Source organism: Camelus bactrianus, chromosome 9 (assembly GCF_048773025.1).
Source record: "Camelus bactrianus isolate YW-2024 breed Bactrian camel chromosome 9, ASM4877302v1, whole genome shotgun sequence".
NCBI classification, from domain to species: domain Eukaryota; kingdom Metazoa; phylum Chordata; class Mammalia; order Artiodactyla; family Camelidae; genus Camelus; species Camelus bactrianus.
The window spans coordinates 25,281,049-25,302,018 of record NC_133547.1 but is presented as its reverse complement, the minus strand read 5'-3'; the positions used below and the strand labels follow the sequence as shown (position 1 = coordinate 25,302,018).

Here is a 20,970-nt window from a genome sequence, read left to right as displayed (position 1 = left end):
GGACAGTTTGGAGTAGAAAAAGTGCAAATGGGTTCAAAGTTCTCTTCCATCAACCATGTGCAGTTTCTGGGAAATCAGCCGAATAACAGCCAGCCCACCCACCAGGAAATGCCCTTTAGAATCTTCTAGTCATTGAGTTTGGCGTGTGGTTTCAGTTTCCTGCAGTGACGTTTGTTTCATAAACCCTTTCCACTTTTGGTTTCTGTTTCCTTTTCTAATCCTCTGCCTTCTGGCAGGGAGTGGAGTGGCATGGAGAGAAAAGAAATCCCTGGGACTGGAAAAGAAAATAGTGTATCAGAAACCAACACAGCTAAACTAAGGAACAGAGTTAGAACTCTTACCAAGCTCTCATCGAAGCATCTTCCTTACCAGCTCTAAAAGATTCCTGCTCCTGATTTTATAGTTAAGGTAAGACTGGGGCAAGGGTGGAAACACATTTGCGAGGATCAGGAAGTCTTAACAAGTCTGCTTATGATACAGTGCTGCTGAGCTTGACGTGGACTGTAACACCTCATTAAAGGCTAAACTGTGGTGTGGGCAGACAGGGAGCAGAATTCATTAAGCGCTAGTTCCATTTTCTTGTGGCTGAGTTAGACGCAAGCATGTGCAGGGACTGAGGATTTGAATTGTCTTCACACTATTTTTCTTCCTTTGCCACCCTAAGGTCTATGGGGATCATAATTGCCACTGAAGTTACCTTCGTCTTTGATAAAGCCCAATTAAGTTCCTTCAAATTGCAGCTTGAACTTTTCAAGAATTATGACCATACTATTTTCATGAGAAAGAGCAATGAATGAGATGTAATGTATATGGCTTACTTACATTGGTAAGGACAAAACAAGAGAAGAAAAAAGTTGAAACCTAGAATGAACAATGAAGAGGTTTCAAGAAAAAGGCTGTATATTTTAGCCATAGTCCTGCACTTTGTTTGAAGATAGATTTCTTCCTTTAGAAAAAACCCTGAATTAATTAGTTTTGATTTCTCGACACTCACTCACTCCATAAGGCCTTTTGTGTTGGACCTTGTTTCTACCACTATATTGACTCTACTATTATGATCACTTAATACAACAGTTGCCCCCCTTGACCACTCAATACTGTCTGCCAATTTTGCTTACTCGTTGGAACTCTCTCCTTCTTTGGATTTCTTACCATGGTACATACTTCACATATCTCCTTGTTTGATTTCCATTTTTCTCCTTAATAAGAGCTTTTCCCTTCTCCTACAAACTCAAACTAAAAACAGCACAAAGCAAAGTGAAAGTAAACAACAATAACAAAAATAACACAAAACCCATGTAGCATTAATACTGAAAACAAAGTTTTCTGCTAGAAACTCTATCAGTAACATCAGTAACTCTTCTGAGCCTTTTCTTCTATATTTCTTGGCATTTTCCTTCTTTACACATTTTTTTCCTTTTCTGAAGCATTCTCTCTGTTTTGAAAGCTAGCAGTTATACTGACATAAATGAATATTTATTTACTAACTTTTTTTGAAGATAGGCTTAGTGGAGTGCCAGGCATTCCACTTAATACCAGTGTCACACAGACAGCCAGGTGCTCTGAGATTAGAAATCATGTCTGTCCTATTTGAAAGACAAAATGTGTATTTGTGTGTGTGTGTGTGTGTGTGTTCAGATGCATTCTTGCATGGTTTTTACTTACAAAAAGTTATAGGGCTCTAATAGAGTTAGGGTGAGTGCATCTCAGAGCACACATCACAGGCTGAGTTATAATGGCAGAGCAACAGTTAAATATGGGGCTCAAACACAGTGAATATGCAAAGATGTTTTGGAGATTGGGCTGTCCTAAAGCCATTACAGATGTTACATACAACATCTGGGGTCAATATATAAAATACTTCCATTAATATAGTTATACAGCATTAATGGATTCATTAAGAGGTCTGAAAATTCAGACAAATTAGTTTCCTTTCCCACTAGTGATATAATCCCAAAGCTAAGGAGTCGATAAACTCCCAATATCTGCAAATAGGTTTAGATTGTGTATCTTCTGTTTGTCTAGCTGATTGTTGTAGCTCATCAGTGCCAGGTCTCCATATCTTTCTAATGTAAAAATGATTATGACCCTTGCTATATGCAAATCAGACCACAGAATTCAACAAACATACGGTGCCAATATTGCATTGTAAGTGGACTAGAGTGAAAAGAGACTTGGCATTTGAAAATGTAAAATTATGTAGAATCCCCTCTTTTTGGATTTGGCTTGGACTGAACATTTCCTGGCTCCCATGCCCTCATGCTGTGCCATTTGCAGTAGATCTATTGTCTGCTCCCAGGTACTTTCTGTTTTTATTTATCTGTCACCTGGATAATCTCTGGGGCATGGGCTTTGAGGATGGGGAGGGTATGGGGCTTTATAATTTTTTAAGAAGCCATTTTTACAGTTTGCTAGCAAGGGAATCCAGACCTTTTCATTGTAATATTTCAGTTTAAAAAAGGCAAGCAGATGGTGGATTTTTAGCTTCTGTTGGAAATAATCACTTCTAACATGGAAGAAAATTGTTCTTTACGGCGTGGCAAGGCAGAAAAGCAAGCATTTGTTTAAATCTCAGATAGCTTTCAAATGTTTTATCAGGGACTCCTTAGGTTACAAGAATTGACACCTAGAAATTAGAAAATAAATGGTTATATACTATTTATGAAGGTATTTTCACTCACTTTCCCATTTATAAAATAATTGTTTTCATTAAAATTTTGATTGAATAATGCACATTAATAGTCACATATATATGTGTGTGTGTATGTATATATATATAACTATAAATTAAAGCTTTAAGAAGTAAGCAACTATTTGTTAGATAATGCTACATAATGACCTGGCAGGATTTAGTATAATACACTGTGACTGGACATAGCCCTAAACTGGAGAAAATCAAGCTGATATTGGGTAAAAGCAAGAAGTGTAATATAACAAATAGTGATCATAAAGATTCAATCTGGGGATTCAGGGAGACCAAAAGTGAGGCACAGAAGCCAGCCAAACACCAATGGGGAAGAGTCAGACTCAGACTAGCAGTGGATCAGAAAATGGTTCTCCACACACCCATCAAATAATTCAGAACCAGTGGGGTGGCCTACAGCAGAACTCCGGAAGGCCTAGGACTTATTTTACCCTGACCCTCTGTGCTGTCTTTTAAAAAAATTTCTTCAGAAACTTAGACCATGCTGGGGAGTAGTATGTCTGCAAATTGAGGAAGCAAAGTGACTTTTCTCTGGTTAAAAACTAGAAATTTCAACCTATCCCCTCTCTTCCCCTGCAGATCAGGTGACACCCGGACATGGCCCCAGTGATCCACATGCCAGAACCCTTGTGCCTCGTTAAGAACACTAATGGGCGGCTGGTGGCTAATCCAAAAGCTCTGACCATCCTGTCTGCCATCACGCAGCCTGTGGTGGTGGTGGCCATCGTGGGCCTCTGCCGCACAGGCAAATCCTACCTGATGAACAGGCTGGCTGGGAAGAGCAAGGGTGAGTGACCGACAACAGCAGAGCCCCCTGAGTCCCTCCTGTCCACCCACACTCCCAGCGTTGAGGACGACGACGGGAGGAGAGGAAGTTAGACTGGGGTGGGGGTGGGGGAATAGGGAAAGCGAATGTTTGGGCCATAGCTGGCTAATTATCTCCTGGGAGATAAAGTGTAAGAAGTCTGTCTCTAACATATCACCTCTTTTTAATTTTTTTCTTAGTCTCTTCTTGGAAAAATCATACTACTTTCCAATTATAAGAAGTAAGACATCAATGAAATGACTTCTACACTTGTAACTACAAACAATTAAAATTTTAGTAGCGTAGTATTCTTATTAACAATCCATACAATTTCCAATCTATGGTACTTCATATTCCTTTATCTCATCCCTCTACGATAATTCAGACCAATGCCGCTTATATTTTCTGCCATCTTCCCTTGTTGCTTTCCTCAAACTCTGGCTCAGTTGTCAAGAAAGGGTCCAATTTCCAAACCCACTCATCTGTTACAGCCTCTGCACTCCCCCTGCAGGCTTCTCTATCAGATCCACAGTGCAGCCTCACACCAAGGGCATCTGGATGTGGTGTGTGCCTCACCCCAAGAAGCCAGACCACACCCTGGTTCTTCTTGACACCGAGGGACTTGGTGACGTAGAGAAGGTAAGGGACTAGGGTTCCTTTTTAATCAACCTCCTCATCTTTCAATGTTCGTTACGCAGGGAGATTTCCTTTTTTTTTTTTTTTTGTACTTCCACTTGATTTTATTTTCCACCTTATTTTCCCCTTCTACTTTTAAAAGGCAAAGTTCAGAAACCTGAAGTAAGAAAAATATATGGATATACCAGAATCATGATTGGGAGGCTAACAAAGAGCTAGACAGTTAACCGAAATGCAGAAAGATGGTGCAAACAAAATCACTGTCACAAGTCTGAACCTGCAGAGGATGGAGATTAGCAGTGAGCGCTGGGTTACCAGGACTTGAGTCCAAATCAGGACCCTGGAACTTGGAGCTCTCAGACTTTGATAAGAAACATTAAGTCTCCTCAAATCTTCGATTTCCCCTTTTTTCTTGTCCATTTTGTTACTTGCACAGGAGATAAACGGGGCTTTTCCATTCTGTGCTGGGAAGTGCAGAACAACCGGCCCCCTGGGGAAAAAGCCTCGATTTGCAGCACTTGCCAGTTTTCTAAATACTCCCATCACAGCTGAATGCAGGCTGCCAAAGAGAAGTCGCCAGACTCAAGGCTCGGAGTCGATGTGCACAATGTGAATCGGTAGGAGCTGGTTCGAGCACGAAACTGGATCTTTCCCTTGAACTTCTCCTGTTTTTTATGTCTTCATTTTGCTTTTGATTTACTACAATTCAAAATGGTCAACCCGTTTTTGCTTTCGTTTCTTCATCTGTAATGTGGAGATAGTATGTAAAAACTTCTCTCACAGCGTCGTTTTGAATATTAGATAAGATCAGTAATGTGAACTGCCCTGTGTGGAAAAATTACACTGTAAAATTGATGTATGTTTTACGTATACAGGCCAACTTTGTTTTACACAATAGGAAATCTTGATTTTAAGTACTCTGGTTATCTTCACTAAATTTGACTATCCATTTTGAAAATACCAGTTATGAGAGGGACTGGTAAGTTAACAGTATATGGCTTTGTATAAAATGATCAATGCTAATGATGGAACTATTCAAAGTTCACATGTTTCTCACAACCATTTTTGTTTATCTTGTTTCGCACTTGTAGCTCAGGGGCCCGTTTTTAATAATTGTCCATATGGCAATGCCATGAGACATGACTGAGATTTGTTCTGACCTCTAGGGTGACAAGAAGAATGACACCCAGATATTTGTACTGGCACTGCTACTAAGTAGCACCTTTGTATACAATACCATGAACAAAATTGACCAGAGGGATATCGACCTCTTGCAGTATCCTTTTGTGGTTCAGGACGGCACCAAAGCCAGAGAGAACGCCTCTGTTCACCGTCTGTGTTCATGAGTCCTTGTGAATCAAACATAAAATGAAAACACTACAAACGTTAAAAACACAGGATAAAGACTCTTTATGTTTGCTGATGAAATGAGGAATTGGTACAACTCAAAGGGCATATAAAAGTACAGGCAGGCGCGGAGCTAGGTGCGGCTTAGACGCAGCCCTATTTGCAACAGTTTTCCTTGATTGCATCTCAGCTATGTGACGGAGCTGTCAGGTCTGCTCAGAACAGTATCCTCACCTGATCTTGATGGGATAGAAGATGCAGCTGACTTTGTGAGCATCTGTCCAGACTTAGTGTGGACTCTGAGAGATTTCTACCTTGACCTGGAAGCACATGGGCAACTTATCACAGCAGACGAGTACCTGGAAAATTCACTGAGGCCAAAGCAAGGTAACAGAGACTTCAGTTTTGGAAAGAGAGAGAAAAGTAACACAAGATTTACCTCCTGTGTGTTTCTGGTTAAATTTATAATTTCCTATATTGACTAAAACGGACTAAACTACCAAATAAATAATTAATACTATTAACTTAAAGTGAACTAATAGATTCAGTATTAAATTGTGTGCCCACCTCTTCTTGAAGCAAATTACTTTTTCATTTTCCATTTTGATTTCCTGATTGATCCCCATTTTAACTTTTTGCTTAGGGTTTGTAAAGATACAGTGAAACAAATAAGATCTGGTAGAAGGCACATTTATTTGTGGGAAATGCACTAAAATGAATATTACTCTTATATAAATAAATGCTCTTTTTCCTTCCTCAGGCACGGATCAAGGTCTTCAAAATTTTAATTTGCCCCGTCTGTGTATACAGAAATTCTTTACAGTGAAGAAATGCTTTATTTTTTATTTACCCACTCTTCGAAAGAAGCTTGCCCAGCTTGAGACACTGCGTGATGACGACCTGGATCCTGAATTTGTACAACAAGTGGCAGATTTCTGTTCCTACATCTTCAGCCATTCTAATGCTAAAACTCTTTTGGGAGGCATTAAGGTTAATGGATCTCGTGAGTACCTTTTTAAGGATTTTCTTTTAACTCAAAATAGAGAATGGGAGCACTGTTGTAACTTTCCCCTTCCACTGTCAATGCTGGAAATGCATTGTTAGCTACTTCCAAGAAAATCATATGTGTTATATTGATTAAATTTCAGTCAGTCACAAAAGTATTTCTAGTGCTTTTTAGCAGTGCCTCCAAAGTAAGATAAAATAGGAATGTAATCGGAAGAAAAGGTCAAGTTTAAAAAGTTCTACCTGTAAGTGGTCCAGTGTTGAACCTGACTGACCCACATGGCAGTTGGCAGCATTTCTTACACCAAAATGGTGGATACTTACTGTGTGTCACAGCCTTTGAGAGGAAGAAGAAGAAGACACAAACATTTTCTGTAGAAATGGAATGTACCTGATACAAACATTAAGCAAATAGATGCCAAGTGTGCCTAGAAACCTTAAAGAAGTCTAGACAGACTTCTTGATTCAGTTGTTCCTAAATACTGTATGTTTCAGAACTCTATAAATTATTGCTGCGCTCTAGAGGGAACGAAAGTGTACAAAGGACAATGAAGACAAACAGGAACGTTGCAACAAAGAGTACGGTGATCTGGTCTAATTTGCCTACTTTGTGTTTTTTCTGATGAGGGTAACACTCATACCAGCTTTACATGTTGAAGTGGAAGAGAAAAGGGAACTCTGAAGGGAACAGAAACCCGCAGTAGAGAGAAAGAAAGGGAAGAGTCAAAGGCAAAAGGTCATAGTATTCTAATCAGAGGAATACACATAACTTTATATAAACATTTGCTCATTCTCTATGAGAAAATGATGAAATGTGCATGCTCACATAGATCTTGAACTTTCCCCTTTGAAGACTTTCTTTTCTCAAAAAATGAAAGATATATCTTCTTGGTCACATAATTTCTCAAAGGAATTTATTTGGACCACTTGAATACTGTGCAGAAATGTTGAATATGTTAAATTAGCATTCTCAGAATTACTCACTTCAGAGCATGTCCTTTGACTCTGCAAATAATTCAAGCATCTCTTCCTCCTATAAAGGTCTAGAGAGCCTGGTGTTGACCTACGTCAATGCCATCAGCAGTGGTGATCTGCCCTGCATGGAGGATGCAGTCCTGGCCTTAGCAGAGATTAAGAACTTAGCTGCAGTGCAAAAGGCCATTGCCCACTATGACCAGCAGATGTTCCAGAAGGTGCAGCTTCCCACAGAAACCCTCCAGGAGCTGCAGGACCTGCACAGGGCCAGTGAGAGAGAGGCCATTGAAGTCTTCATGAAGAACTCTTTCAAGGATGTGGACCAAGGTTTCCAGAAAAAACTGGAAGTAATTGTCTTTTTGGCTCTAGTTCATGGAGCTTAGGGGCAATAAAAGGCAAAGCATTGCTATGAAAGGCAAAATGAGGACTTAACTAAGAAAAACAATTCTTACTAGACTAGAAGATAATGACTATCACTATGTGGCCAAGATATCACTATCTTTCTGAAAACAAATAAATAAACCTGTAACCACTCCGGACCCTATAGATTCTGAAACTCTCACACACAAACAACTTAACTTACCATGTTACAATCATGGACTAATTTTTTTAAGTAATCTTATTCCTTAAAATATTATATTCATAATATATTACCTTTCCATTTTTATTAATCAAGTATACAGATTTGCCAAATGGATCTACTAAAAGATTATGTCCCCAGGTTTAATAGCACACACTCATCATTCTGACCAGTCATTCCATTCTACCTCCTCATTGGGAATCCCAGGCCTAGTATAATACTGAAACTAGGATGATTGTAAAACTGTAGGTTGCATTTAAAATTAGGGCATGAAGCTAGAGATCTGCAGTGTGAAGATTATACCCAAAGCAGAAATGGAAAAGAAAGATATTTCGGGATACTTCAAACAGAAGTCAGGTCATTTTTCTATAGTGTATCATCCTTGAAACTTCTAGGTTTGCTAGGGAGGATATATTATTGCTTGTAGTCCTCTAAAACTTCCAGAAAGATAGAGATATTCCTTTTGTGAGTCACTTCTAGAAGAACTGAAGTGTTGCTAACACCCTTTCCATGGGCCTTTGTCCCTTTGAAGACCCTGCTAGAAGCCAGACAGGATGACTTCCATAAACGGAACTCGGAGGCGTCCCTGGACCGTTGCTCAGCTTTACTTCAGGATATTTTTCATCCTCTGGAAGGAGATGTGAAGCGGGGGATTTATTTAACAGCAGGGGGGCATCGTCTCTACGTTCAGAAGACAGAAGAGCTGAAGGCAAAGTACTATCAGGAGCCCAGGAAAGGAATACAGGTATCCCCAGTTTCATGTATTAATTAATTTATTGTATAATTAACTTAAGTAAGTAATTAAACTGTTGGGGGTCTTCTTTCAAAGATCTATGATCACAGACAGAAAGAACTAAATGCTATCACCATAATTGCCAGACTCTTACTGCAACCATCAACATTTGCTGCAACAAAGGGACTTTTTCAGTTATACAGGACAGAATCCCAATAACTGAACTGACTTAAGAAAATAATTCACTGGCTCACATAAGCTAAAAGTAAAGCGCTTAAATTTAGTTGTAAGTGTAGGTATGTCAAGGGCTTAATATAAGCAGTCTATGCCATGTAATAATGCAATCAGTTCCCCCCTTTCCTTCTTTCTTTCCAATCCCACCTGCAGCTTTCTGTTCTGTTTTCCTCACCATTGGCTTCATTCTCAGGCAGGCTCACCCTGCATGGCAGCAAAGATGACACCAACAGCTCCCAGCTTAACTAGTCCTTTGTGGCCTCGGTCTCAGGAGAGAGAAAGCATCTTTCCAGTATCCATATCAGTCTTTAAAACACCCAAGTTGCAGTATGTTTCTGTCTGTACCCAAATCTTTTGCGTCTAGTGGCCTTGGATGCTCTGATAGGCCAGCCCAGAGCATGTGCCCACCTCTCAACAGAAGAGGCTTCATTGACAGTTTCACTAAATATAGGCTGAGCACTTGCAGGGAGGAAAGGGTGCTAGGAAGAAAAAGAAATAAAGAGGTCTACAACATTTCTAATTATTTCCTACTTCTAACTGCATCTGTTGGCGTTCCTAGGCTGAGGAAGCTCTGCAGAAATATCTACAGTCCAAGGAGTCTGTGAGGGATCGCATTTTGCAGACAGACCTGGCTCTTATAGAAAGAGAAAAGGAGATGGAAGGTGAGAAGAAAATGGGAAAAGATGCAAGACAGAAATCCTACACATTTTTAATTAATGTGGCTTGGTTCACATGGGATCATTAAACTAGAGCAAGACTGGCAAAGATGTGCCACTCTTAGGTCCTCAGTCTGTATCTGAATAGGGCATGTACTGTCAGCTAGAATATGATTACCTGGAGAGGAAAATGACCCCAGGGAATGTTGTCTATGCAGTAGCAGCAATAGCAAACAAGAGTGGGGGCAGAAGGAAGGGTACTTTAATCCTAGAGATGTTTGTCATTTACCTTTTTCTTAGAGGCACATGTAAAAGCAGAGGTTCTGAAGGCTGAAGAACAAAGAATGTGGGTGGCAGTTCTAAGGCAGTACCAGCAAATGATGGAGCAGAGGCAGAGAATCCTTCAGGAACAAGTCAGACAAATGGAGAGAAACAGGATGTTCCAGCATCCATTGCAACAGAGGGCCCTGGACCTGAGGCATCATTGCCAGGTATTAATCAGTTCTTTCATCTCTGGATTTTAATCATTATCTCTCCTCTCTGTATTGATGAGAACATGCAGCACTGACAACGTGTGAATGGCAGCGTAACATTGTGGCTCAGGTCAAGGACTCTGGAATCAGACAGCCTAGGTAAGAATCTCAGCTCCACCACTTATAAATAGATTGTTTGGAGATGGTAATGATAGCTTTTTGCAAGGGTATTGACATAAATGAGTCAATATTTGTGTTTAGAATGATGCTTTGCACAACATAAGCACTATAATTTGTTTAACAACATCCTAGAGGTTGTTTCATAAGCACTTGAAAAGAAGATACGTTGTGTTTTTGGGGGGGGGGTGTAATGTCCTGAGAATATCAATTAAGTCTAACTGTTTTATTGTGTTACTTAGGATTTCTGTTGCCTTGTTGATTCTTTGTCTGGAAGATATGTCCCTTGATGTTTGTGAGCGTTTAACGTCTCCGACTATTACTGTATTCTCATCAATTTCTCCTTTTATGTCTGTTAGTGTTTGTTTCATGTATTTAGGTGCTCCTATATTGGGTTAATATATGTTGACGAATATAATAGACTTTTCTTGTGTTGATCCCTTTATCATTATATAGTGTCTTTTTAAAAATCTTTTTTATGGCCTTTTTCTTAAAGTCTGTCTTATTTGATATGAATATTGCTACCCCATCTTTCTTGTTATTCCTATTTGCGTGAAATAACTTTTTCCATCCCCTCATTTTCAAACTATGTGTGTCTTCACCCTAAAGTGGATCTCTTTTAAGCGGTATATTGTAGACTCTTACTTTTGTATCCAACCTGCCACTCTGTATTTTGATTGGAGCTTTTAGTCCACTGGCATTTAAGGTAATATATATTTATTACCATTTTAAACATTGTTTTCCAGTTGATTTTGTATTTGTTGTTTGTTCGCTTCTTTCTCTTTTTGTTTTTCTATACAATTTTCTTTTGTATTATGCTTCAGTTCTTTTTTTGTTTGTTTTTATGTGTCTATTGTATGTTTTTTATTTGTGGTTACTCTGTTTTTCAAGTATGTTAACCCATTAGTATACCTTGCTTTACACTTGTAATCATATAGGCTCAGACACATTCTAAAAAAAGAAAAAAATATATATTTTCTTTTTCCCCTCTCCCATATTTTATGGTTTGACATCCTCTTTGACATCTTCATGTTTATTCTCTTGCTGTTCATTGCAGTTATTGTCACATTTCCAATAGTGATTTACTCTTGTCTATAGATTCTTGCCTGTTTTCTGTTTAGAGGGGACGTTTCAGTGTTTCTTTAGGGCAGGGTTAGTGTTGCTGTGCTCTTTTAGCTTTTGCTTGTCTGAGGATATTGTGGTCTCTCCTAGTCTAAGTCATAGTCTTGCTGGAGAGAATGTCCTTTGTTGCAGTGTTTCTCTTCCAGGACTTTGAAAATATCTTGCCACTCTTTTCTGGCAAGCAACGTTTCTGTAGAAAAACCAAGATAGCCTTATGGGGGTTTCCTTGTAACTAACTCTGTTTTTCTTTCGCTGCCTTTAGAAATCACTCTTTATCTTTAGCTTGGCCGTTTTAACTATAGTGTGTCTTGGTTTAGGTCTGATTGGATTCATCTCGTTTGGGACATTCTGTGCTTCCTGTACCTTGATATTCGTTTCCTTCTTCAAGTTTGACAAATTTTCAGCCATACTTCCTTCAAATATATTTTTGATTCCCTTTTCTTTTTCTTTGCCTTCTAGGACCCCTCTTTTGCACAGATTGTCATGATTTATATTATCCCATAGGTCTCTTATATTACTTTCATTTTTTTTCATTTGCCTTTCTGGCTCTTGTTTTGATTGGGTGATTTCCATTATACTACCTTCCAGATCACTTTTTTGTTCTTGTACATTATTCAGTTTGCTCTTTATTGCCTATACATTGGCTTTCATATTGGCAAATGAGTTTCCTTTTTTTTTTCTTAACATTTTTTAATTGAGTTATAGTCATTTTACAATGTTGTGTCAAATTATAGTGTAGAGCACAATTTTTCAGTTATACATGAACATACATATATTCATTGTCACATTTTTTTTTCTCTGTGAGCTACCACAAGATCTTGTATATATTTCCCTGTGCTGTACAGTATAGTTTTGTTTCTCTATTCTACATATGCCTGTCCGTATCTACAGGTTTTGAACTTCCAGTCTATCCCTCCCCACCCACCTCCCCCTTGGCAACCACAAGTTTGTATTCTATGTCTATGAGTCTGTTTCTGTTTTGCATTTGGTTTGTTTGTTTGTTTGTTTGTTTGTTTTTTAGATTCAACATATGAGTGATCTCATATGTATTTTTCTTTCTCTTTCTGGCTTACTTCACTTAGAATGACATTCTCCAGGACATCCGTGTTGCTGCAAATGGCGTTATGTTATCAATTTTTATGGCTGAATAGTATTCCATTGTATAAATATACCACCTCTTCTTTATCCAGTCATCTGTTGATGGACATTTAGGCTGTTTCCTTGTATTGGCTATTGTAAATAGTGCTGCTATGAACATTGGGATGCAGGTGTCTTTTTGAAGTAAGGTTCCTTCTGGATATGTGCCCAGGAGCAGTATTCCTGGGTCATACAGTAAGTCTATTCTTAGTCTTTTGAGGAATCTCCATCCTGTTTTGCATAGTGGCTGCACCAAACTGCATTCCCACCAGCAGTGCAGGAGGGTTCCCTTTTCTCCACAGCCTCTCCAGCATTTGTCATTTGTGGACTTTAGAATGATGGCCATTCTGACTTGTGTGAGGTGATACCTCATTGTAGTTTGATTTGCATTTCTCTGATAATTAGTGATATTGAGCATTTTTTTTTTTCATGTGTCTATTGATCATTCGTATGTCTTCCTTGGAGAATTGCTTGTTTAGGTCTTCTGCCCATTTTTGGGTTGGGTTGTTTGTTTTTTTCTTATTAAGTTGTACGAGCTGCTTATGTATTCTGGAGATCAAGCCTTTGTCAGTTTCATCAGGCAAATGAGTTTTCTAATGTTACTAGATCTTCTTTGGAGTTTCTAGTTCCTTGTTACAGGCACCAGCATTTCTGTTGATAGCCTTTATTAATTCCTTCAGTATTTTTATTATCCCTTTTATGAAATCAAGCTCTGGTAGACTGGAGAGGTCTGTTTCATTGTTCATTCAGGGAATTTCTCTTGTTCTTTTCATTGGGAGTGGTTCTGCGGCTTCTTAATTTTGCTTCTATTTCTCTGACTGTATGAATTTAGAAGTAGCAGTTGTTTACTGTGGCCTTGAAGAGCTGTATTTATGTGAGCACATCCCTGTGTAGCCTGTGTGCATCTAATATTTTTGTTGTGAGCACACTTTTTAGTATGAATGGCTGCCACATCTTTCCTCCATGTGTTGTGCTGGCTGTTATCCCTTTGATTGGGCATGTGGTTGGTGTTGTGGTGACCAGAGCCTGCACTGGATGTTAAGCAGGGCCTCCTCTTTGCTCTGCAGTTGTCACAGCCCTGTTGGAGTGGAAGCCCCCAGATCTATTTCTGAGCTGCAGTGTGATGTAGGCTGGACCGGAGGGCTTCCACAGGAGAGGAGCAACTGAGTATTCCTTCACAAGAGCTGTCTACCAGAAAGTGCACTCTGTAATGTCTGTCATTTGTTGTGCAGGTTCAAGACAAAGTATATGCTGTTGCTGGCACTCCCCTGGGCCCTGCCTCAGCCATGTGAATGCAAGCAGTGTGCTCTAGTGTCCCTCAGCTGTACTCACAAAGCCACCAGGGCTGATCCATTGAAGTCAGGCACCAGGAACTGCTATAGTCATGCATAGTTGCTCACCTGGATTTACAGGGTCAGTCCTGACCTCAACACTGCTTCCGTGTGCACTTGCCAGCTGTTAACACCAGACGTCTCCCAGCTGTGCACCAGTATTCTGCTCAGGTGTCTCACAGACACTGAGTTTACAAAGGCTCCACTGGTATAAATCTGCCACAGACACTTGGGAGACAACATAATTTCAGCCCTGATTCTGAAGTTGTGTGGCCATAGGAATGGGCACAAATGTCAGCCCCACCTCTGCTTGGGGGAAACCTGCCAATAATTGCACCCTTTCCAGAGCAAGCTGAGTTGGAGACCACTATTGCAGAGTCCTTCCTTTTCTTTTGCAAACCTGTGTTAACAGTGGGGTGTTTATGGCAGGGCCATGCCCTGTGATGATGCCAAAAAGGAAGCAGCTATGGTGGGGTCTGCCCCTCACTTTGTGAACACCAACAATGGAGCTTTTAATGGCAGACCCAGGCTCCTTTGCACACACTCTCAGTTTCAGCCCATACCACACTCCAGCCCCTTCACACTGTCTCTGCACAGTCAACCTCTGTCCTCTCCCTGGGTCCTCTGAAGCCCGAGATTCAGCACCCAGTCCTGGCATGCAGCAGCAGGCTCGCATCTCAGGTTAAGTACTATGTATGCTCTGTGCAGGTTTCACTCCATTCTGCCTGCTGCAGAGTGGTTCTTGCACTCTTCTCTGAGCACTGAAGCTCACTTTCTGTCCAAACTGATCACTCCACTGGTGAAGGGGCTTCCCGGTGTGAGGGAACTTTTCCTCTTTCACTGCCCCTTCCCCAGGACACAAGCCCTGTTCTGATTCTTCTCTTTTTCTTTTTTTTGTCCTATCCAGTTACATAGAGATTTTTCTTGAAGCTTTACTTAAATAAGATCTTCTGCTAGAGTTCAGCAGATATTCTGTGAAAATTGTTCCATATGTAGATCTATTTTTGTTGTAATTGTGGGAGAAGGTGAGATCCACATCCTTCTTTTCTGCCCTCTTGAAGCCCCTTGAGTGCACGTTAACTACCTTGCATTTGTGCTCTCCTCCGCTCGTGATTACTGCTTTTGATGTCCTATTTTACATCTACTTGTTTTGTACATCCCTTAACTACTTATTCTGCATATAGGTGATTTTATTACTTTCATCTTTTAATCTTTCTAATAGTTCATGTGTGGGTGACTTCCTACCTTTACTGTATTTGCTTTACTGATGAGCTTTTCCACTTTGTAATTTTCTTGTTTCTAGTTTTAGTCTTTTCTTTTCTGCCTAGAGAATTTCCTTTAGCATTTGTTGTAAAGTTGGTTTGGTGGTGCTGAATTCTTTTAGCTTTTGATTGTCTGTAAAGCTTTTGACTTGTCCATCAAATCTGAATGAAAGCCTTGGTTGTAGGTTTTCCCCTTTCATCACTTTAAATGTATTGTGCCATTGTCTTCTGGCCTGCAGAATTTCTGCTGAAAAATCAGCTGATAGTCTTATGGGAGTTCTCTTGTATGTTATTTGCTGTTTTTCCCTTTTTGCTTTTAATATTCACTTTTTATTTTTAATTTTTGTCTTTTTAATTACAATGTATCTTGATGTGTTCCTTTTAGATTTATGGGACCCTCTGTGCTTTCTGATCTTGGATGACTTTCCTTTCCCAACTTAGGGAAGTTCTCAGCTATTATCTCTTCAAATACTTTCTCAGGCCTTTTCGCTCTCTCTTCTCCTTCTGGGACCCCTGTAATGTGAATATTGTTGTCCCAAAGGTCTCTTAAACTGTCCTCTTTTTTTTCATTCTTTTTTCTGCTCTGCAGTATTGATTTCCACTACTCTGTCTTCCAGCTCACTGATCCATTCTGCCTCATTTAGTCTTTTATTGATTTCTTCTCTGGTATTTTTCATTTCAGTTATTGTATTCTTTAACTCTGTTTGGCTGTACTTTATATTTTCCAACTCTTTGTTAAGAGCTGCTCACTTCTTGCCCTGTGCATCCATTCTGCTCTCAAGTTCTTTGATTATCTCTATGATTATTACTCTGAACTCATTCTCAGGTAGATTGCTTATCTTCACATCACTTAGTTCTTCTGGGGTTTTATCTTTTTTTTTTTTTTTTTGTCAAGAACATATTCCTCTGTTGCCTCATTTTTGTTTAAATTTCTATTTCTGTTTTTATATATGTGGTAGGTTAGTTACACTTCTTGACCTTGGAGAAGTGGCCCGATGTAGGAGACATCCTCTGCATTTTGGCAGTGCACTACCCTATTGTCACACAAGGGCCTGGGGCCATCTGGTCCCAGAGTATGATTCAGTCTGTGTTTGCAAAATTATTGCACAGGCAGTGGGATTGTAGTTTTCTTGCTTCTGGTATCTGCCTCCTGGTGGATGAGGTTGGTCCAGCTGCTTGTGCAGGATTCCTGGTGGGAGGGGCCAGTGACTGCCTACTGGTGGGTAGGGCTGTATCTAGGAGCAAGTCTAAACGCAGCTGTGAGGTGAAGAAGGCTTTAAGCAGCCTGCTTGCTGATGGGTGGGGATGTGTTGTTTGGCCTGAAGTGTTCCAGCATGGAGCTTACAGGCTGTTGGGTGGGGCCAGGCTTGGTGCTAATGATCCAAGATGTTAGCCACCAGGAGAGTTCATGCAAATGAATACCCCCTGATATATCCTCTACCAGTTTCTATGTCTCCACTGTGAGTCTAAACAACTCCCCACCTCTCCAGCAGAACCTCCAAGATGAGCAGGTAGGTCTGACCTAGGCTTCTATGAAATTACGGCTTTTGTTCTTGGTCCCAGTGCATGTGAAAATTTGTGTTTTAAGAGTGAGGTCTCTATTTCCTCCATTCCTGTGGCACTCCTGCAGTTAAGCCCTACTGACTTGCAAAACCAAATGCTCTTGCGGCTCCTCTTCCTGATACTGGACACCTGGGCTGGGGAGCCTGACATGGGGCTCAGAACTCTCCCTCATGTGGGAGAAGCTCTGCAATATAATCATTCTCTATTTTGTGGATTGTCCACTGAGGGGTATAGGATTTGATTTTATTGCAAGTCTGCCTTTCTTATCCATATTGTTGTCTTCCTTCTTTATACCTTTAATTGAAGGTCTTTTGTGATAGTTTCCTGTCCTTTTCATCAATGGTGGTTCTGCAGTTAGTGGCGATTTTGATGTGCTCATGAGAGGAGGTGAACTCAAATTCTTTCTACTCTACTATTTTGGCTGCTCTCCTCAGAGAGGAAGATGTTGAGGCCAGAAACTGGCTTCTTACAGCACTCAGCTCTACACACCTCTGCCTCATGCCAAGATGGATTCTCCCTTGGGCTACAGCATGGCACTGGCCGCCAGTTTGCTGGTGGCCGAGAGTTTATGAACAGTTTTTTTGAGATATAATTTATGCACCATAACTTTCATGCATTTAAAATATACAATTGATACAAATGTACCAATGTAAATGAAAAATGATTTAACATGGGGCAGGCAGTTTAGGAAATCTTCCTGGAAGAGGAGTGTGATATAAATTTTGAAAAAATTGTACTTATTATCCAGGGTGGGATGTTGCCAGCAGAAAAAACAGCATATGAAAAATTTGAAAGCACCCAAGGTTACATGTTTGTAAAACTGCACGTTCTTCTGACTGGCTAAAGCTAGCATGGGTGATAAGGAGCAACACTGGCAAGAAGGCTGGAGGAACAGGGAGGCAGGCAGGATCTTGGAAATTTTATTTGTAGAAGGCTACCAGGGAATGTTATTCAGAATAGATCTTTTTCTCAGACTATTTCAGCACAAGTTCAGCTCTGAAATTCCTGACATATCTTTGCCCTTTTGTGGTCTCCAGATCTTATGGAAGATAACAGAGGAACTAGAAATCTGCATGAAGATAAATGAGTTCCTTCGTGTTGCAGAAAAGACCTTAGCAGGTACAGGGAAGGGTTCAGCTCACAGTGGGATGGGGAAGTTCCTGCAGTGCCCTCTGAGAACCCTCACAGCAGGCACTTCCAGAACTAAGGAGCTTCTTCTCTTCCCGTGAACACACTCTGCTTAATCTGAAAATAAATGCAAGTTGTGTTTGTAGGTCCAGCCAGTCAGGAAAGGCCTTTCCCAGCAGGTTCTAACAGTTTCCCTTGATATGTGATCATAGGCAAACCTAGTCATTTCCATCTGCTTTTTCAAGACAGTTTGGTCACTGAAAACATAGACAGCTAAGGAATGGGGTTTGTAGCTCTCAGGGCTGACTCTTGTTTTCTTTTTTCTCTAAAATCTACCTGGAGCAGAAGAGAAAGCCAAAAGAGAGTCATCTGAAAAGGAAAAGAAACTTCATGAGCAAAAGGTTAAAAAGCTGCTGAAAAAATGTGAGAACCTAACGAGAGCTTTCATGGAATTTAAAGCCAAAATGACAGAGGAGATAAGAGTGAGAGAGAGCCTTTTGAAGGAGATGAATGAGAGGATTAAGATGCTCAAGGTAAGTCTGGTCTGGGTCTGGGCAGTGACTGTGGAACAAAGCTCTGGAGCCTCAAGAAGCTATGGATGAAAATTAAAGCAAAGTCACAGGGGGAAGCACCAATAATTTAATGCTTTAACTCACTAGAAGCCTTGATTTTTTAGTGATTTGTGTCCAGGCAGTTGAGTGAGCTTCTGGACCATCCAGGAGGACCTTGGTACTTTCAAGCATTTATAAGATATAAATAACTTTCTCAGGGCTTGTGCTGCTGTTTTGATGGATTCCTGGATAACCTCTGGTAGCCGGTATTAAATGGGGTTTCCAGGATTATCAAGTAGTTATTCCAGCTGTGTCTAATATAAGCAGGAATTGGTTCAATTGACCAAAATTACTGCCAGTTACTAGGAACGCTACTACCACCCTAAGACCCTAAGGTAGGTCCTTACAGACCTAAAAGCATCAAATACACAAAGACTTAGAAATAAGAGGGGCTGACATCTCCTAATCCGGATGCAGTTGTCTCCTGGTAAGGATAACCTGTGTGAGTCAGCACACAGCACAGGGGAAATCCTCTCTCTCTTTTTTTTATTGAAGTACACTTGATTTATAATATTGTGTTAATTTCTGAGGTACACCTTAGTGATTCTTCTATACATATACATATAATTTTTTTCATATTCTTTTTCATTATATGCCATTGCAATGTAGTGAATATAGCTTTTAGTGCTATACATTAGGACCTTGTTGTTTGTCTATTTTAAATGTAGTAGTATCTGCAAATCCCAAGCTCCAAGTTATCCACCCCCACACACCTTTTCCACTCTGGTAACCATAGATTTGTTTTCTATGCCTGTGAGTCTCTTTCTGTTTTATAAATGAGTTCATTTGTGTCCTTCTTTTTTCATTCCACATATAAGTGATATCATATGGTATTTTTCTCATTGTATTTTTTATTTACATTTCTCTGATAATTAGCAATATTGAGCATTTTTTTCATGTGCCTATCGGCCATTTGTATGTTTTCACTGGAGAAATATTTGTTTCGGTCTTCTGTCCATTTTCGTATTGAGTTGTTTGTTGTTTTTTTTGTTATTGAGTTGTATGAGCTGTTTGTATATTATGGAAATTAAGCCATTGCTGGTCATATTGTTTGCAAACATTTTCTCCCAGTATGAATAGCTACCTTATCTTTCCTCCATGTGTGCTGGCTGTTACCCCCTTGATTGGGGATGTGTTGGTGTTGTGTTTTCCGAAGCCTGTATTGAATGTTAAGCAGGGCCTCCTCTTTGCTCTTGGTTTTTGTAGCCATGTGGGAGGCTGAGTCTGACCTCCTGTTAGAGTATAAGCCCCCAGATCCACTTCTGAGCTGCTATGCATGGTAAGCAGGACTGGAACACATCTGCTAGGAGAGGAGCTGCTGAGCATTCCTATGCAGGAGGTGTCCACTGAGAAGTGCCCTCTGTGGTGTCAACTATCACCCTTTATGGGGGCTTTACTGCCAAGGAACACCTTGTTGGCCTGCTGTGAAGGCATTTGCTATGACAGTGTCCCTCTCCTCCCTCCCTTCATGACAGCGAGTTAACAGTGGAGACTCTAAGTCCAAGCCACACCCTGTAGGCAGTGTTGCACCCCTCTGTTCATGTGGACCAGTGGTGGAGATTCCTATGGCAGACCCAGGCTCTTTTGCACACGCTCCTCACCTCAACCTGTACCACACACCACCCACTGAAGATGCCCCTGTGCAGTCAACCCTAGTTCTTTCCCTGGATCCATCCTCCGAAGCCTGGGCTCCAGCACGCACCAGCTGGCTCACATCTTGGGCTAGGGACCTCACATACCCTTTGTCCTGGTTTCTCTCTATTCTATCTGCAGAGTGGCTCCTGTGCTCTCCTCCGTGCCTCTGAAGCTCCCATTCTGTCCCAGCTTACCGCTCCCCTGGATAGGGGTCTTCCCAGGTTAGGGCACTTTCCCTCTTTCACCCTGCCTCCCCAGGAAGCAGGTCTTTTTCCTATTTCCTTTCTCTCTTTTTTTAATCCTGTGTGGTTTCGGGATGGTTTCCCTTGTAGTTCCTCTGTATAAGATCTTCTGCCAAAGTTCAGTAGGTATTCTGTGAGAACTCTTCCACATGTAGATGTATTTTTTTATGTATCTGTGGGAGAGGGTGAGCTCTACATACTTCTGTTCCACCATCCTGAAGCCCCTCTCCAGGAATTCTCTCTTATCCCATCTGGAAGTATTTATATTAGATTTCTAGGTAAGCATGGGAGTTCATAGTATTTCTAAGGTGTATGAGAATTTGTACTGTTCAGAGGGAAGGCTCTCACCCAAGTAGCATGAATGTGGCTGGAATGTCTTATTATAGCAGAAGTCCTCGTGCCTGGTTAGCCACCTGGCCAAACCCTAGTGATGGGTGAGTGTGAACGAGGTTGTGCTGTGCGTCCTCTCACCTTCCAAGCCTAAACCACAACCTATTCCTGATGTAAATAATATCTTCTCATGATTTGATAAGAAATAACTCTTTAAAAGGAAAACAGACAATTTTATAAATTGTTAATGGAAGACCTAAGTTTAAAAACACTGGGATTTTCAA

General features: G+C 40.5%; 1 protein-coding gene across 17 annotated transcripts in view; it reads left to right on the top strand.

Annotated features, from left to right (window-relative positions):
- Nucleotides 1-210: 210 nt before the first annotated feature.
- LOC105065286 (guanylate-binding protein 5) overlaps nucleotides 211-20,970 on the top strand; it is a 58,823-nt gene continuing 38,063 nt past the window's right edge. For 13 of the 17 annotated variants that reach the window (XR_012509063.1, XR_012509061.1, XR_012509062.1 and 10 more), the window contains exons 1-12: nucleotides 211-408; nucleotides 3,284-3,491; nucleotides 4,021-4,148; nucleotides 5,312-5,421; nucleotides 5,683-5,879; nucleotides 6,253-6,495; nucleotides 7,539-7,819; nucleotides 8,585-8,797; nucleotides 9,579-9,681; nucleotides 9,976-10,166; nucleotides 17,778-17,859; nucleotides 18,214-18,401. Coding sequence is in view for 7 of the 17 variants with exons in the window: in XM_010950362.3 (XP_010948664.1) it covers nucleotides 3,302-3,491; nucleotides 4,021-4,148; nucleotides 5,312-5,421; nucleotides 5,683-5,879; nucleotides 6,253-6,495; nucleotides 7,539-7,819; nucleotides 8,585-8,797; nucleotides 9,579-9,681; nucleotides 9,976-10,166; nucleotides 17,778-17,859; nucleotides 18,214-18,401 (1,926 nt within the window). In the remaining 10 variants the exon portion in view is untranslated. Of the gene's footprint in view, nucleotides 409-3,283; nucleotides 3,492-4,019; nucleotides 4,149-4,581; nucleotides 4,763-5,311; nucleotides 5,422-5,682; nucleotides 5,880-6,252; nucleotides 6,496-7,538; nucleotides 7,820-8,584; nucleotides 8,798-9,578; nucleotides 9,682-9,975; nucleotides 10,308-17,777; nucleotides 17,860-18,213; nucleotides 18,402-20,970 lie in introns of those variants that run through there. The other 4 variants (XR_012509068.1, XR_012509067.1, XR_006723063.2 and 1 more) reach the window with 4 other exon arrangements.